Below are 15,684 nucleotides of genomic sequence, written 5' to 3'. Positions count from 1 at the left end.
CGACAATTAGCGCGTGCTAACTAGCTAGCCATTTCACTTCGGGTACACGAGCCTCATCTCCGAAGTTGAAGTCATAAAAAGCGCAATGCTTGATGCACAACAAAGAGCTGCTGGCAAAATGCATGAAAGTGCTGTTTGAATGAATGTTTACACGCCTGCTTCTGCCTACCACCGCTCAGTCAGATACTTGTATGCTCAGTCATATTGTATGCAACGCAGGACACGCTAGATAATATCTAGTAATATCATCAACCATGTGTAGTTAACTAGTGATTATGATTGATTGTTTTTTATGTTTTTATTGTTTTTAATGCAAGCTAGCAACTTACCTTGGCTTACTGCATTTGCGTAACAGGCAGTCTCCTTGTGGAGTGTAACGAGAGAGAAGCAGGTCGTTAGTGCGTTGGACTAGTTAACTGTAAGGTTGCAAGATTGGGTCCCCCGAGCTGGCAAGGTGAAAATCTGTCGTTCTGCCCCTAAACGAGGCAGTTAACCCACTGTTCCTAGGCCGTCATTGAAAATAAGAATGTGTTCTTAACTGACTTGCCTAGTTAAATAAAGATTAAATAAAGGTGTAAAAAAAACAACAACAGCAAATCGGCGCCCAAAAATACCGATTTCCGATTGCTATGAAAACTTGAAATCGGCCCTAATTAATCGGCCATTCCGATTAATCGGTCGACCTCTACTCTAAACTGCACATGTGCGGGCGCGCTGGATAGGCGAACTGTTGCCATTTTTAACCATTTCTTGCTGTCTGAAGGTACAAACTGCCTTCCCAGCGGGCCCAGAGAGAAAATCAAGTGAACTATAGGTCTACCACTGGCGAATCGGATGGCTCAAATGACTGTCTGCAGTAATGTAGCAGGCATAAAAGAAAGCTACAGCAAAGTTGATACTGTGAGATTTCAAAATGTTTAAAACCATAATTAGAGAGACTAGACTGTCAATGAATACAGCAAAGAGCTACTGTTTTTATGAGTGAGTCTTACTCAGCACTGTCACCACTTTGTATTAAACACTTTTATAAGCCATAAAATGTGCATTCTTCCTATTTCCACCCAGCGCTACAACAAGCACTGCAGCAGTAATGAATGAGCAGGAAAGTGTATCGATAGGCTTGAAATGTTGCTATTGTTAGCGGCTTGGGTCTTTTTTAATATCGAGGAATATTTCACTTTCTCTGTTCATAGGAGTAACAACATTAATTTGTGCATGAGGCAGAGGTGCGACTCAAGTTGAGGGCTGTTGAGAGGTGGACCCTCAGTCTGCTGCTCTCTCCCTCTGCTGAGACTGACCATCAGATGCAGGCACGAAAAAATAAACACAACATGCAACAATTTCATTGATTTTACTGATTTGAGGAAATCAGAATTTGAATAAATAAATTAGGCCCTAATCTATAGATTTCACATGACTGGGAATACAGATATGCATCTTTTGGTCACAGATACTTTAAAAGAAAATGGGCGTCACAATGGGCCTCAGGATATCATCAACGTATGTTTGTGCATTCAAATTGACATCAATAAAATGCAATTGTGTCCGATGTCCATAGTTTATGCCTGCTCATAGCATAAACCCACCGCCACCATGGGAAACTCTGTTTACAAACCGCTGGCCCACATGACACCATACACATGGTCTGCAGTTGTGAGGCTGGTTGGCTTATGAACATTCAATTCTCTGGTAACAGCTTGGGTGGGCATTCCTAGAGTCAGCATGCCAATTGCACACTCCTTCAAAATTTGACACATCTGTGGCTTTGTGTTGTGTGACAAAACTGCACATTTTAGAGTGTCCTTTTATTGTCCACAGCACAAGGTGCACCTGTGTAATGATCATGCTTTTTACATTTACATTTACATTTAAGTAATTTAGCAGACGCTCTTATCCAGAGCGACTTACAAATTGGTGCATTCACCTTATGACATCCAGTGGAACAGCCACTTTACAATAGTGCATCTAAATATTTTAAGGGGGGGGTTGAGAAGGATTACTTTATCCTATCCTAGGTATTCCTTAAAGAGGTTTTTAATCAGCTTCTTTATCTGCCACTCCTGTCAGGTGGATGGATTATCTTGGCAAAGGATATAAAGAAATGTGTGTACAAAATGTAAGAGAAATAAGCTTTTCATACGTATGGAAAATTTCTGGGATCTTTTATTTCAGTTCACAAAACATGGTTCCAACACTTTACCTGTTTCGTTTATATTTTTGTTCAGTGTATTTCAATGTATGCTCACTCAGCTGTACCTCACAAGTAATACAACAACGGATATGTTACCAGTATCTCAAATTTTGAAATATATATTTTTTTAAATAGCCCGAAATACAATGCATTGGTGGGGCAATTCAAGCAGAGACAATATGCAATGATAATATATTGGGCCTATAGCTTACTGTACAAACCTCATTGTTACAGTGCTGTTTTTAATTGGTTAATGGTGCATATGTTTACCTTTTTTAAGTCAAGCTGACTCAGAACAGGTTGGTGACCACTCTTCTAAAGTTTTCCCTGATTACACGATTAACGTTTCCCTTTACTTGTGATTGTGATCAAAACAACGCAATATTAGCCACTTTCAATGCAACATAGCAAAACAAAACGAACTATGCAAGAGATTTTGTTGTAGGCAAATCGAAGTAGGATTATATTGCATTGACAAGCCCTACTCAGCCCATACTCAACACAAACCAGTGCGGAATAAACAATCAGAGCTGCAAATAGGCCTATATGTAAATAGACCATTGCCATATATAGATCTGTGCCATTTACTTTGAAATGGACAGTGCTTACAGTATGAGCAGTCGTGAGTAGATGCGCTTGTTTTGAGATTAAAGCGAAAGATGCATGTAGCCTCATGTGCACATTTTGTTCTTATACTTTGCTAGTTAGTGATTAATTAACCCAGTTATAGATCATTTGTAGTCAACAATGGAGGAGTGATTACTTTTTACAAGAGCACCAAAGTGTACATTAGACATCTTTGAAAAGCGGGTCAGGTAAAAAGCTTTTTTTTTACTTAAAGTGGCAGTGTTGTATTTTGAGACAGGCTTGAATAAGCTAAGTAGCCAATAGGCAGAGGGTAGCTTAATTTATCTGATTATCTGTAATAATGGTATGGGAATAATAATGCATTATATTTTGTAAAGTGGTTTCTTGCATCAAACAACACAACAACATTTCCAGTCACCGTCTTGTCTGAAGGACAAGTGGATCAACAGGTTAATGTCAAGCTCTGCATGTTTTTTTCAAAAGTCTCATGGAATGTAGGCAAACATTGAACACCACACATTGGCTGGTACTGTAGACTGAATGATAGAGCAGCTATTTCCATGTTAATATGTTATTTGACAAATTTTTGGTTTTTGATGATTTGCCTACATTATGACCAAACAGCCAATGTAGCCTACTTGACCACTGTCTAAAACTGTATGTCACGCCTTGGTCATTGTATTTTGTGTTTTTGTTATATGCTTGGGTAGGCCAGGGTGTGACATGGGTTTATATGTTGTGTTTCGTATTGGGGTTTGTATTATTTGGGATCGCGGCTGATTAGGGGTGTGGTATAGGCTTGGCTGCCTGAGGCGATTCTCAATTAGAGTCAGGTGCTTATCGTTGTCTCTGATTGGGAACCGTATTTAGGCAGCCTGAGTTTCGCTTTGTATTTTGTGGGTGTTTGTTCCTGTCTTTGTGTAGTATTCACCAGATAGGCTGTAATAAGTTTCACATTCCGTTCTGTTGTTTTTGTATTTAAGTATTCAGTTATTTCATGTACCGCGATTCAGTTCATTAAAGTCATGAGTAACCAACACGCTGCATTTCGGTCCGACTCTCTTTCTTCAACAGACGAACGTCGTTACATTGTAACTTAAAGCGGGTACAGTCTCAGTGTTTACAGTGAATGCACGCTGGAAGTTTCACAGAATGTTCTCAAAGTTCAGGTTTGTGCTCATCAGACCTGAAATTTACTCATAGCCTAAATGAATTTGGAGGGAACAAGGTCCACGAGTTTGTCTGAATATGGGGAAGTAGATAAAAGGCCTCATTGTCAAAATCCCGAACCATCCCTTTAACGGGTACAGCATGCAGACTGTGTGGTGTAGGGGGCTATCTGATCAGGGAAAAAGTCAAAAGTCTCAAGGAATGTAGGCAAACATTGAACAACTCACATTGGCTGCTTCTGTAGGCTGAATGATATAACAGCTATTTCCATGTTAAAATGTTATGGGATGCATTTTCTCTCAGGGTTTTTGATGGTAGGCGATCCTGGTAGGCCTACATTATGATCTAATAGTCACAGTATCCTACATGTTCACTATTAAAACTAACTTAAAGTGGGTACAGACTCACTGTTCACAGTAAACACGTGCTGGAAGTTGCACAGAATTTTCACAATGATCAAGTTTGCGCTCAGCAAAATGTGCTCAGTGATGAGAAAAATTAGAGCGAACGTTGCTCGAGTCCACAACTCTGCCTGGAAGCCTTTTTGTTGATGTTGATCTTTAACCAGATTAGAGGTCTTATCTGACTAAATCTGGTATTGGTTGAGAGAAACAAACATAGCCGAGAAAAGACGAGAGAGTGTGTGTGTGTGTGTGTGTGTGTGTGTGTGTGTGTGTGTGTGTGTGTGTGTGTGTGTGTGTGTGTGTGTGTGTGTGTGTGTGTGTGTGTGTGTGTGTGTGTGTGTGTGTGTGTGTGTGTGTGTGTGTGTGTGTGTGTGTGTGTGTGTGTGTGTGTGTGTGTGTGTACGAACATTACTGAGAACCATTGTTCATGGTTCACTTATCATGAATCAAGGAGCAGAAACCTAGAGTCTTGCTCCAACATGCCACAATATCTGAGTGAATTTGAGCTCCTCTCTTTCCTACAGGCCTCAGTAAGATGAAATACACATTGTCACTGACAATAAGCCTAAAGCAGCATTGTAGTAAAAGTAAATGATATCATAAAAAATTATATTGTTGGCTATATTCCATTTAAAAGATATAATATAAGTAAGTTAATGTCATTTATTTTTATGCAGAACACATTTTCAACCAAAATACCTGTCTGCATGCAGAACTAGACTGTGCCTCCAAGCTACAGGAGTAGCTTGGAGCAAGTCTATAGAGAATGAGTGTGTGTGACAGCACAGCTTTGTCTGACTAATCGGCATTGCCACTTGTGGACCCTGACTCCCACGAGCTATATTCAGAAGTACCGATCGGTTGTTTACTTCATCATGCCAAATCCTCTCTCTAAAAAAAGATTTTCCACACACCATGAGCCATTCACTATGGGTCGAATCCTAAATGAGTCAAGGGGTATCAATGCGATATTAATGGGAGGCTACGTCAGAATTTTACGAGGATGCCCTCCGATGTTTCAAATCCCTGGAGGATAACTAATGTGGTCTCCCTATTGCATTTACTTGCTTGCTGGTATAGCACTGCAGACTGCTGTTTTTTCATGGGATTATACACTGAATGTAAAAAAACATTAAGAACACCTTCCTAATATTGAGCTGCAACTCCCGCTTTTGCCCTTAGAACAGCCTCCTCTCAAAGGAGAGGAGGGCGTGTTTGAAAAGTTTTATAGCCCATGTCCCTTCACAGGGGCGGGCCACTGATTGAGCAGAGCCCTATCTTATGAAAACCCAAATCTCAAATTTTAGAAGCTAAAAACACATTTCATCCCATCACAAATAATTTCATATTCAAACATTTAAATTGAACAACAATTCCATGTGAATCCGATAACTCTGATGGGTAGACTTTCCACTGTAGAATTGATGTTATCTTTTCATTGATGAGAATGTCTCAGATGACAACCAAACTGACATCATATTCATTAAGTACCACCATTGGTCGGATTACCAGAATATTGTTCATTTCCCCCCACCTTCTGATGTTCCCAGAATCTCTATGTTAACCAAGGGTTTGCAAATGTACCATTAGTAGGGTGGAGAGAGGAAAAAGGGGGAAAGAGGTATTTATCACTGTCATAAACCTACCCACAGGCCAACATCATGACACACACATACACAATCTATGTCCCAAATGTCTCAAGGCTTAACAATCCTTAACATGTCTCCTCCCTTTCCTCTATACTGATGTGAATTTATCAAGTGACATCAATATGGGATCATAGCGTTCAAATCAAATCAAATTGTATTAGTCACATGCGCCAAATACAACAATTTGATTACATATGCTTTCTTAAGAGCCCCTAACCAAAAATGCAGTTTAAAAAATATATGGATAAGAATAAGAAATAAGTGTAACAACTAATTAAAGAGCAGCAGTAAAATAACAATAGCAAGACTACATACAGGGGGGTACCGGTATAGAGTCAATGTGCGGGGGAACCGGTTAGTTGAGGTAATATGTACATGCATGTAGAGTTATTAAAGTGACTATGCATAGATGATAATAACAGAGAATAGCAGCGGTGTAAAAAGGGGGGGGGGTCAATGCAAATAGTCTGGGTAGCCATTTGATTAGGTGTTCAGGAGTCTTATGGCTTGGGGGTAGTAGCTGTTTAGAAGACTCTTGGACAAAACCTTGGTGCTCCTGTACCGCTTACCATGCAGTAGCAGAGAGAACAATCTATGACTAGGGTGGCTGGAATCTTTGAAAAATTTTAGGGCCTTCCTCTGACACCGCCTGGTATAGAGGTCCTGGATGGCAGGAAGCTTGGCTCCAGTGATGTACAGGGTCATTCACACTACCCTCTGTAGCGCATTGCGGTTGGAGGCCGAGCAGTTGCCATACCAGGCAGTGATGCAACCAATCAGGATGCTCTCGATAGTGCAGCTGTAGAACCTTTTGAGGATCTGAGGACCCATGCCAAATCTTTTCAGTCTCCTGAGGGGGAATAGGTTTTGTTGTGCCCTCTTCACGACTGTCTTGGTGTGTTTGGACCATGTTAGTTTGTTGGTGATGTGGACACCAAGGAACTTGAAACTCTCAACCTGCTCCACTATGGCTCCGTCGATGAGAATGGGGGTGTGCTCGGTTCTCTTTTTCCTGTCGTCCACAATCATCTCCGTCGTCTTGATCACGTTGAGGGAGAGGAGGCTGTCCTGGCACCACACGCCCAGGTCTCTGACCTCCTCCCTATAGGCTGTCTCGTCGTTGTCAGTCATCAGGCCTACCACTGTTGTGTCATCGGCAAACTTAATGATGGTGTTAGAGTCGTGCCTGGCCCTGCAGTCGTAAGTGAACAAAGACTACAGGTGGGGACTGAGCACACGCACCCATAAGGGGCCTACCCTTACCTACCCTTACCACCTGGGGCCTGCCCATCAGGAAGTCCAGGATCCAGTTGCAGAGGGAGGTGTTTAGTCTCAGGTTCCTTAGCTTATTGATGAGCTTTGAGGGCACTATGGTGTTGAACGCAGAGCTGTGGTCAATGAATATCACTCTCACATAGGTGTTCCTTTGTCCAGGTGGGAAAGGGCAGTGTGGAGTGCAATAAAGATTGCATCATCTGTGGATCTGTTGGGGTGGTATGCAAATTGGAGTGGGTCTTGCATTACTGGGATAATGGTGTTGATGTGAGCCATGACCAGACTTTCAAAGCTATGGGTTGGTAGTCATTTAGGCAGGTTACCTTAGTGTTCTTGGGCACAGGCACTATGGTGGTCTGCTTAAAACATGTTGGTATTATAAACTTTGACAAGGAGAGGCTGAAAATGTCAGTGAAGACACTTGCCAGTTGGTCAGTGCATGCTTGCAGTACACGTCCTGGTAATCCATCTGGCCCTGCGGCCTTGTGAATGTTGACCTGTTTAAAGGTCTTACTCACATCGGCTGCGGAGAGCGTGATCACAGTCTTCCGGAACAGCTGGTGCTCTCACGCATGTTTCAGTGTTATTTGCCTCAAAGCGAGCATAGAAGTAGTTTAGCTCGTCTGATAGGCTCGTGTCACTGGGCAGCTCTTCGCTGTGCTTCCCTTTGTAGTCTGTAATGGTTTGCAAGCCCTGCCACATCCGACGAGCGTCAGAGCCGGTGTAGTACGACTCGATCTTAGTCCTGCATTGACGCTCTGCCTGTTTGATGGTTCTTTGGAGGGCATACCGGGATTTCTTATAAGCTTGCGGGTTAGAGTCCCGCTCCTTGAAAGTGGCAGCTCTAGCCTTTAGCTCAGTGCAGATGTTAATCCATGTCTTCTGGTTGGGCTATGGTAACTGTGCACTTATTGTGTGCACTTATTGACGAAGCCAGTGACTGATGTGGTGTACTCCTCAATGCCATCGGAGGATTCCCAGAACATATTCCAGTCTGTGCTAGCAAAACAATCCTGTAGCTTAGCATCTATTTCATCTGACCACTTTTTTATTGATCTAGTCACTGGTGCGTCCTTCTTTAATTTTAGCCTGTAAGCAGGAATCAGGAGGATAGAATTATGGTCAGATTGGAGGGTGAGGGAGAGCTGGTCCAGAGTGCTTTTTCTTCTGGTTGCACATTTAACATGCTGATAGAAATTTGGTAAAACGGATTTAAGTTTCCCTGCATTAAAAGTCCCTGGCTACTAGGAGTACCGCCTCTGGGTGAGCGTTATTCTTGTTTTCTCGCAGTCCTGATGTCCAGAAATAATTTTTGGTCATAAGAGACGGTCGCGGCAACATTACATACAAAATAAGTAAAAAAATGTTACAAACAAAGCAAAAAACCACACAATCGGTTGGGGGCACGTAAAACATCTTCCTTCTTATTCGGCGGCATTTTCACCTGGATTCACCTGGTTAGTCTATGTCATGGAAAGAGCAGGTGTTCTTAATGTTTTGTACACTCAGTGTATATCCAAGGTCTTCTTGGATACAATGCTGCTGATGCTCAGTTTCTATCTGTCTGGTGCACAGTGACTCCGCAGTTGCACTGGCTCCCATAGACTCTGACTGAGACAGAGTGCAATGTGCTTAATGTCAGTCTGCCAGCTGCATGTGTCATCACGCAGTGTATGAGAAAGGGAGACGGCTAAATGTTTTTCAGAAATCCTCCATGGCCTATGAATAATGTCAAAGATAAACCTTAGACACTAAATCCATCTCCACCTTGGGTTCTGGTTTGGCTGGTTTTTGATCACGTCTTAGTGCTTGATCATCTGAAATAAAGTTGGCAAAAATCCCTCCTCACCTCAAATGTCTGTGAAACCACAGTAACACACACCATGTAGCATTAACTTTGCCTACACTCATTATTAAACCCATTGCTGCTCTCTAAGCAAGGGGCTTGTGTGTGTGTGTGTGTGTGTGTGTGTGTGTGTGTGTGTGTGTGTGTGTGTGTGTGTGTGTGTGTGTGTGTGTGTGTGTGTGTGTGTGTGTGTGTGTGTGTGTGTGTGTGTGTGTGTGTGTGTGTGTGTGTGTGTGCGTGTGCGTGTGCGTGTGCGTGCGCGCGTCAAAGTCCCCACAAGAAAAGCAAACAAACAAATATTTGATCAAAGGGGTTTAGGTTTAAGGTTAGAATTACGTTTAGGGTTAAGGTTAGGTTTTAAGGTTTAGGGGAAATAGGATTTTGAATGGGACTGAATTGTGTCCCCACAAGATTTGTTATACAAGACTGTGTGTGTGTGTGTGTGGGTATGTGTGTGTTTTTCTATGCCACAGATATCCCAGCCCCAGACATTACAGGGTCTGCTACAGTCAGGTACCATAGCAAACCCCTCTCATTCCTGTTGGACCACAATGCTTACCACAGCACATGTCATACTGTGGACAACAGGCACCAATCTCACAGGGAAATACTGGATAAGGCACAAAGCAGCCCTGAATGGAACTTCAACCTACACATTCTCTCACAGCTGCAGTCTCCATAGACTATAGAGAAACACACCCAGACATAGCATACTAAACTGACATAAAACTTGTGTCTAAAATTAAATAAGCCCCATGTGTCTAACTTGCACTGTAGAGAAATCCCAGCTAGTACATTTGGTTCTTTGGAAGTTGTCGGAACGTATGTTTTTGATTTCACATTGGTTGTGGAAAGGAAGCTATATGTTTCCTGACAGGTAACACTGAACGTTTTTTAAACGTTCTGAGAACAGAAGTAAAGATTTTCCCTGTTCTGAAAGTTTATATTTAGGTTGCAAGTATTTGGAATTTTTTGGTATTTTATTAGGATCCCCATTAGCTGTTGAAAAAGCAGTAGCTACTCTTCCTGGGGTCCACACCAAACATGAAACAAAATACAGAATGACATAATAAAGAACATCAATAGACAAGAAGCGCTCAAGGACAGAACTACATACATACCAGGGAGGTTCTGAGAACGTTTTACTCTGGTTCCTTGAATGTTTTCCTGGGAGATATTTTATTAACGATATGAGAATATAAATGTTAGGTCAGGTTTTTGAATAACTTCCTTAAAACTTTCTACTTTTAATAACACTGCTAGTTAATTTTGGGTTAAAAAAAACATGTTTACTCCCAGCACAGAAAGGTCATATGGAAATTAACTTCCTTAGCTTAGACATTAATCATGCAGACACAAATGTTTTAATGTGACAGGAACATTCAAACCTAGAATATTCTATTCTCAATCCGTGGAATTAGTCCACTGTGCCACCAGCATGGAGCCAGCGTGTCCTGTTTTATGCAGACAAAGCTCTTCATTTTAGTCTTTTTAAATAGACCTCATTTCAAAGGAAACAAGCATTAAGACGGTCAACACACCTGAACACACTTAACAAGATAGAGAGAGTTTTGTTGATGCTGAGAACGTAATATACACTGAACAAAAATATAAACGCAACGTGCAACAGTTTCAAAGGTTTTACTGAGTTACAGTTCATATAACGAAATCTGTCAATTGAAATAAATAAATTAGGCCCTAATCTATGGTTTTCACATGACTGGGAATACAAATATGCATTTGTTGGTCACAGATCACTTAAAAAAAGGTAGGGGCTTGGATCAGAAAACCAGTCAGTATCTGGTAAGACTACCATGCTATGCAACACATCTCCTTTGCATAGAGTTGATCAGGCTGTTGAATGTTGTCCCCCTGCTCTTCAATGGCTATGCGAAGTTGCTGGATATTGGCGGGAACTGGAACACGCTGTCGTACATGTCGATCCAGAGCATCCCAAATATTCTCAATGGGTGACATGTCTGGTGAGTATGCAGGCCATGGAAGAACTGAGAAAGTTTCAGCTTCTAGGAATTGTTTACAGATCCTTGCGACACGGGTCCATGCGTTATCATGCTGAAACATGAGGTTATGGCGGCGAATGAATGGCACGACAATGGGCCTCAGCATGTGTGTGGTGTGCATTCAAATTGCTATCAATAAAATACAATTGCATTCATTGTTCGTAGCTTATGCCTGCCCATACCATAATCCCACCGTCACCATGGGGCACTCTGTTCACGAAGTTGACATCACCAAACCGCTTGCCCACATGACACCCTACACGCCGTCTGCCATCTGCCCAGTACAGTTGAAATTGGGATTCATACATGAAGAGCCCACTTCCCAAGCGTGCCAGTGGCATCGAACGTGAGCATTTGCTCACTGAATTCGGTTACGACGATAAACTGCAGTCAGGTGAAAAAGATGGATGTGGAGGTCCTGGGCTGGTGTGGTTACACGTGGTCTGTGGTTGTGAGGCTGGTTGGATGTAAAGACAAATTCTCTAAAACAACGTTGTAGGCGGCTTATGGTAAATAAATGAACATTCATTTTCTGTCAACAGCTCTGGTGGACATTTCTGCAGTCAGCATGCCAATTGCACGCTCCCTCAAATCTTGAGGCATTGTGTTGTTTGACAAAACTGCACATTTTAGAGAACTTATCAAGAGAACATGTCTGGTCATCCCTACTGCCTCTGATCTGGCGGACTCATTAAACACAAATTCTTAGTTTGTAAATGATGTGTGAGTGTTGGAGTGTGCCCCTCACTATCCGTAAATTTAAAAAACAAGAAAATCGTGCCGGTTTGTTTAACATAAGGAATTTTAAATGATTTATACTTGTATTTTTACTTTTGATATCTCTTGAAGCTATGGGGTGGTAGGGGTAATGGTCCCTGTGGTGGTGGTGATGATAGGGGTAATGGTCCCTGTGGTGGTGGTGATGGTCCCTGTGGTGGTGGTGATGATAGGGGTAATGGTCCCTGTGGTGGTGGTGATGGTAGGGGTAATGGTCCCTGTGATGGTAGGGGTAATGGTCCCTGTGGTGGTGGTGATGGTAGGGGTAATGGTCCCTGTGATGGTAGGGGTAATGGTCCCTGTGGTGGTGGTGATGATAGGGGTAATGGTCCCTGTGGTGGTGGTGATGATAGGGGTAATGGTCCCTGTGGTGGTGGTGATGGTAGGGGTAATAGTCCTTGTGATGGTGGTGATGGTAGGGGTAATGGTCCCTGTGGTGGTGGTGATGGTAGGGGTAATGGTCCCTGTGGTGGTGGTGATGGTAGGGGTAATGGTCCCTGTGGTGGTGGTGATGATAGGGGTAATGGTCCCTGTGGTGGTGGTGATGGTAGGGGTAATGGTCCCTGTGGTGTTCCAATGGCTCCCATGACATGAAATGCTTACCACATCAATACGACTTTATTTCACACTGGAAAGTGGGAAATGTAGAGGATTATAAAATAATATATCTTTATAATAGCTCTTTCCAATGAATGACAGCTGTTTTTCTTTTGCTATAACATGCTGCTATCTTGATCTTGGACATTTTAATAGTAAGATGTTAATTAAAACTAGGTTCTAGTAGTATTTACTGACCACATGACCTGACAAGGGCCTCTGAGACAGCCTATAAGGCCAAGAGTTTTCCCTGATCAAATTGCATGGTCAGGAAGAACTCTGGTCCCTATAACAAATACACTCTAACTTGCAGGACAAATACCCTCTCTCTGACCAAGGAGCCCACTCTGCCAGCACAGGGGACCACTCTATGGCTTTAGAGAGAAGGGGAGGAGGGCATGGATGAGAAGGGGAGCGGTGGGCAGGGAGGGGAGTCATACTAAATGCAAAAAAAAAACAGGGAGATTTAATCACCACAATGGATATGGAGTTCTGTTTATGAAAATCACCAACGAAGGAAAATAGCTCTGGTAGCAGTAGAGATGCTATAAAGATATGCATACTGAGTCTAAGAGAGAGGCCAACATTACCATAATACTGGAATAATCACCTCAATTACTCCTACTAGGCAGAGAGAGAATGGCTGGAACAATATGAGGGGTTCCGGTTAGCATTCGGTTAAAAGATCAACCATCACTCAGATATGTTAAATATTGTTACACATTGGAAATGAGAATGCTGTGAGGTAGGCTACATAACCTTCTACAGATAGGCACAGTGCATTTGAGGTCTCCATTTGTCGCAATTGCAATGGGTGTTATGATGTGCTAAGGACCATTGGCAGTACATGGAGCCATTTGAACTGTGCTCTTTCTCCTACCCCTTAGCTCTCTTTAAAACAGCATCAGTAGGGTCCTCTCCTCTGTCTTCAACTCAGTCCCATTCACATCACTCAGAATAACCCATGATAACACTTGCCCTGGGGCTCTGTATTACATAACCTTGTTGAAGTATGGAGCCACAGAAGCACTTTGAAATCATATATCACAGATGTAATAAAGCCTGTTATTACATTAGGTTATTATTACATTAGATTACAACTGATGAAATATATTGCAGCATGGAAGACCAATGGAGAAGTCTGTAGGCAAGAGCTTATGTTGAAATTAGATTTGTTGTTGTTGTTGTTGAGAAACAGCCATTGCGAAAGCATGTAAGTTGGGGACCCTCTATGCTTGTACGTCAGCATAGAACATTTGAATACAGTTACTCAACAATGAGGTTACCCAGGATGATCCTGACACGTCACAGACACGGGAACAAATACATAATTAATATGTGAGGTCATGTTATCCCTCCACTCCTGTCCAACGCCAATGTTGTATGCGAGAGTGAAATGCTAACTTGATAATGACTATATTACAGCCGGTGATATCACTTCACTGTTTTTGGCACAATAACAAATACTACGTAAAAATTACGCGCAAAATTGATGCGTCACAGAACTTAATTAACAGGTACACAACTTACCACTCGCATTCTTCCCACAAATGAGGTGTTGATATTGCTGCAGGAATCCCCATAACTCCGAGTCGTTGTTGATGGCCTGTTCGAGGGACTCGACTGTGAACTTAGGGATCCCGTTATCTTTTTCCACGAGTGCGCTGCGCAGTGCCCGCGCGTACACTTCTCGGAAAAGACTCTCCATGCACCCTGTCAGGTAGATGGCCGCGTGCTCGTGGATCCTCACCGCAACCCGGCTGTCCACCATCCACCTGAAGAACTTCCCCACGTTAAAAATTAGTCCGCACCGGAGCGACTTTCCGCGGCTGAACTTGTCCTCAGTGCTCATGTTGTACATGGACAATGCACTGAGTGCCGCTGTGATGCAGTTCACAGAGACAGACCAAGACATGACAACCTTAACGGCACTTTGAATCTCATATTTGGTGCATTTGGCATAGCGCAAACTCAGGCGCTGCGCTTCCTTCGCGACCCTCACGAGCGCACGGCTGATGAGGACAGAGAGCCTAGCCAGGATCTCCTGTGACACGACCCCCAGTCTCAACTCTTCGTCCTTGTTTAGTGCGCTCTCTACTTCCCCGAGGCTCCATGGCACGTCCTCTAGCTCGGGTAGTTTAGCGCACTGTCCGAAGCACTCCAGGTTCTCGGCGTCTTCGACCAGGACGGTGTTGACAGTGTCTAGGCTGTTGTGGCGACTGTGCATGGAGTCGGTTAAATGCCAGAAATTCGCCCCATGCGCATACGGTATATGTGCCTCGGAACAGCACAGTGAAGCACTGGAAGACCTGAAGGAGTCCGCTGCTCCACCATAACCCGAATCAAGCGTCAAATCCTCCAGGGTCCTCGTAACTGACTTATTACTACTCCTTGCCATAACTACACCTCATACTGTAAAGAGGGCTTTGGAATTAATGGCACAAAACGTCGCCTAATAAAATTAAATTAATGCAATTAAAGCCCTAGTGCAATGTATTCTGAAGATTAAACATTTTATCCTGTTGCCTTCATTGAAAAAACATCAACTTGCTATTCCCCAGTCCAAACTAAAACTTCAAAGTCGTTGCATCGTAGCACATCGTGCAGCTACAGTGGTCTGTATTTTACGCAGTAAGAGCCTGATAGATGGAGGCGGGGCTATGGAGAATAGAGCGCTTTAAACGGCCAATAACCTCTCGGGAAAACTGAGTTTTTGAATTAGGACCGCCTCCATCTATTAATGTAGATTAGGCTACTCAGTTCAATGTACAGCCCATAGGAGAAGTGAATATTAAATACCTATAGAATTATTTTTAATGTAATATTCTTAATTTAATTGTTAGCTTATATTGGAAAATATAACTTCATAAGGTAAGCTATGGTCGAGTTCCCCTGCATTAACCAATGGTTGCGCGCTACTTCATCGATTGTGTCATTGACTGACAGATTGCTATAATATATGATGTGGGTATCTTATACCTAAATACCTATCCAAGCGTTGTAAGATCTGGCATGCATCAGCAAAGCCTGGGCAGAGGAACACCACAGTCCTTTTATTTGCTGTAATTTGAACATGTCAAACATCATTGCTAATGGTCTGATTCTAATTGACTGGATAAACTGGATAATGTGGTTATCCACATAGTGCAGCAAATGTGTCATGCTA

General features: G+C 42.6%; 1 protein-coding gene across 2 annotated transcripts in view; it reads right to left on the bottom strand.

Moving 5' to 3' along the window:
* Window positions 1-15,135, bottom strand: part of btbd11b (BTB (POZ) domain containing 11b) — a 133,297-nt gene extending 118,162 nt beyond the window's left edge. For both annotated transcript variants that reach the window (XM_046310271.1, XM_046310278.1), the window contains exon 1: window positions 14,049-15,135. In XM_046310271.1, coding sequence (XP_046166227.1) covers window positions 14,049-14,916 — 868 coding nt within the window. In that variant the 5' untranslated portion in view covers window positions 14,917-15,135. The remainder of the gene's footprint in view (window positions 1-14,048) is intronic.
* Between the last annotated feature and the right edge of the window lie 549 nt (window positions 15,136-15,684).

This window comes from Oncorhynchus gorbuscha, linkage group LG02 (assembly GCF_021184085.1).
Source record: "Oncorhynchus gorbuscha isolate QuinsamMale2020 ecotype Even-year linkage group LG02, OgorEven_v1.0, whole genome shotgun sequence".
Lineage (NCBI taxonomy): Eukaryota > Metazoa > Chordata > Actinopteri > Salmoniformes > Salmonidae > Oncorhynchus > Oncorhynchus gorbuscha.
The sequence above is the reverse complement of the archived record's forward strand: the minus strand, read 5'-3'. Positions and strand labels throughout refer to the sequence as shown.